Raw genomic sequence first — 3,337 nt, forward strand, 5'->3', positions numbered from 1 at the left:
GTGTTTCTTTTCTGGCTGGTTGAGAAAAATAATGTTTCCTCTTTGATTGTTTCATGAGAAACTCAGTATTGTTTCCGCTATGTCCCTAGGTTCTTGTAACGTGAATCTGGTGACATACATTGGCCTCTATTTCGCTATTTATCAACCCTTGAAAAGAATGGCATGCAGATACTTTAAAATATTTGTGTGGGCTGAGAAGTCTCCACATCCTCCAAACCAGTAGGCTGACAAAGAAGATGACAGCACAGGATGTTGAGGTAAGACCATATCACCAGGGCTACAGATATTCTTCCAGACACATTGTAAGGAAAAGTATATTTTATTACCTAGTGAAGTCCAGGACTGAGCTGCCCTTTGAGCATAGGTCACCCTATTTATTACCCAGGACTCTGAGCATTTAGCTTATCATTCAGCTTTTCATAGGTAAAGGTATTTCCAATACATATATGCTATAAAAACATGTCACTCTTTCTGATTTTAATACTTGCAAGTCAAGACTTTTTTTTAATGATTGCAGAGATATTATGAAACCTGTATGGAAATTGGAATGTAATCTCATACTTCAGGCTCCATTCTGACACTGTCTCATTTCACTCAGCAAACCACCTCCAGCAAGAGACTCAGGAAAGCCATTTAGAGCTTCTAAGTTTATTTTCAAATACGTTTTACATTTTATGTGCACTGGGAATTGCTTCTCATCTGGTGAATCCCAAATGCAGTGTGAAGACACAATCAGCTCAGCTGCATTTCAGATGGAAAGGGAGCACCATACTAGCAACCAGAACGGCATGATAACACTAGAATGGTTCTACTCTTTGAATTAATTGGCTTCCCTGTGTATTGGAAAATGTATTAAATACTGCCTGCCCCCCACACTTATTAATGGAGAGAAACTTCTTCGGTGCTAATGAAATCATTTATATTGCCACATACCTCTGAGGGAAATTGCTTTTTATCAGTGCATTTTATGTATGCTGAGTTTCAGACCAACATGGAGTCCAGAACTGAATGGAAGATGTTAAGTATCTAAAGAAGTTCCAGAAACCGTGTGTATGGCTGTGTGCATATTTCAAAGACTGTAATGTGTCTGCAATCTCATTCATTAATCTCATTGTACAATACTAATAATCAGTACCTGAGGACTTTGTATGTAAAGATTATATTAACACAGTGTTCAACATGACCAAATCAGCTATGGGGATCTTGATATAACCAGGCTTGTAACAGGGGCAGTTTGCTGATTCAGTGTCAACAGTAAGCCTATATCAATTCCAGGTTAGTCAGCATGAAAACCAGTCAGACCACCATGCATTTTAGCTGACCTGAAATTGCCTTGGATAGCCCAGGATAGCCCAATCTCACCAGATCTCAGAAGCTCAGCAGGGTCAGCCCTGGCTAGTATTTGGATGGGAGGCCTCCAAGAAATACCAGGGTCATGACATGGAGGCAGACAATGGTAAACCACCTCTGAACGTCTCTTGCCTTGAAAACCCCCATGAGGGGCCAGCCTAAGTCAGGCTGAGACTTGATGGCACTTTCCACTGCCACATTCAGCCAAAGTGATACTTCCGGCAGGTTCTCTGTCTTTCTAGAAATTATAATTGGTTGGAAGCTAATCTTAAAAGAAGTCTTTGGCAATACCACATACTGTAAAAAACTGGTTTTTAGTGTTAAGAGGCCCATGACCTTAAAAAAATAAGAGGGGGAATTAACAAGTGTCAATGGAGACAGAATAAACAAATATCTACAACTTACATGATTTAGTCTCCCAAGGAATAAGTTTCAAAGTCCACCACCCAGCAGTCCTTCTTCAGTAAAACTCACTAGGACTGTTAAAGCTGGCAAGAACAGAATCCTGCCCCCCCATATGCAACAGTCTTCTCATCCCTAATGCTATCAAACATTTAATCTACTTATTTAGCTATTTAGTTGGCTTTGCTCCAAGAACTGTCAGAAACACACTGGCACTAATTCTATTCTGCAATTTTTGTATACTACCGCTTAGGGTTAGTTAATGTATTTTATGTTTTATTGCACTCAGTAAGGCTTGCTTTTAGAAGCAGATTCATCTCATAGTCAGAAATTTTCCAAGAACCAGGACCCCTGCATTTTGTCTAGATCAAAGCTCTGAGCTAGTAAAACTTACAAGTAAGGGAGGGGAAGGGATCTGGCTGGCACCTTTCCATGAGGGGTTTTAACTCCCTAACTATGTGAGGGGAATAAGCAACTTTCACAATAACAGAGGATCTCAGCTCTCCACAAGCTGTTTTGGGGAACATATTAGATGATCTGGCTCCTGGATGAAAGTTATAGCACCTTCAGATCACAGGCCAATCCTTATGACATGAAGACTTAGAGGTTTTTGGTTTTTACCTGAGAGCTAGAATTTGAAGTTGAAGGCTAGAGGGTAAATAAAAGCCCATAATGCTTACCAATTCTCTGATGCCATATTGTTTCTCCACTTTGATTTTTAAGTGCCTGAAACACTCTTCCATACGTTCGTGGAAAGGACGAAGGCTGTCTGATACCCTTCTCTCATGAATCTTAATCCCAGCTCCAAGAAACGGAATCTAGGAGAGAAAGGAATCCAGAATTTTAGCCATAAAATCTATATAGAATTTGTCACTATATAGAATGCAGAATTGCATTCACAAGAACTGTAATATATTTTCCAATAGACATATCCCTCCTTTCTTAGACAAAAGAAAAGCAGTTTGGTATCTTATTCTAAATGGGAAGAGAAAGAAAATTTTTTTTCTTTCATCATGCCACCTTAGTATGATAATTACTAAACTGAAGGCCATGTCTATTTGCTTATGGCACACTGTTGGAACACACAGGGAATGTTCAGTCTTTGTTAAAGTAGTTGCATCGTTGTGCACATGGTGATCAAATCTCTGTTTAGCTGTTGAGAATCCTGTGCAGTTGGTGCCTATGTAAATAAAAAGAAGCAGGCAAATGTAGATGCTCTCATGTTCTGGTTGCTCCCTCAGTACAGCAAGTGTGGCATAGTGGTTACAGTGTCAAATTAGGACCAGGAAGATCCAAATTCCGCCATTAAACTCTGACTATGGACCAGTCTCTCAGCCTAACCTACCTCATGCGGCTGTTATAGGAATAAAACAAGGGGGAGACTCATGTGTGGCACTATGAACTCCTCAGAGGAATTGAGAGATAAAAATATGACAAACAGAAAGTAATAGGCATATTTGTAAATATGGGATTAAAGCAGAAAAGCCCTAATATGTACACTGGGGTGGCTAATGTGTATACTGGGCTGAACTCATGTCAAATGAATACTGTGCTAGAAGGGAGAGCATAATAAATACTAAAACAT

The 3,337-nt window shown here is 39.6% G+C and overlaps 1 protein-coding gene across 1 annotated transcript in view; it reads right to left on the bottom strand.

Annotated features, from left to right (window-relative positions):
* DOCK2 (dedicator of cytokinesis 2) overlaps positions 1–3,337 on the bottom strand; it is a 556,464-nt gene that overhangs the window by 10,491 nt on the left and 542,636 nt on the right. The window contains exon 47 of the mRNA XM_015429463.1: positions 2,433–2,570. Coding sequence (XP_015284949.1) covers positions 2,433–2,570 — 138 coding nt within the window. The remainder of the gene's footprint in view (positions 1–2,432; positions 2,571–3,337) is intronic.

Source organism: Gekko japonicus, unplaced genomic scaffold (genome assembly GCF_001447785.1).
Source record: "Gekko japonicus isolate JY-2015 unplaced genomic scaffold, Gekko_japonicus_V1.1 scaffold212, whole genome shotgun sequence".
Classification (NCBI taxonomy): Eukaryota; Metazoa; Chordata; class Lepidosauria; order Squamata; family Gekkonidae; genus Gekko; species Gekko japonicus.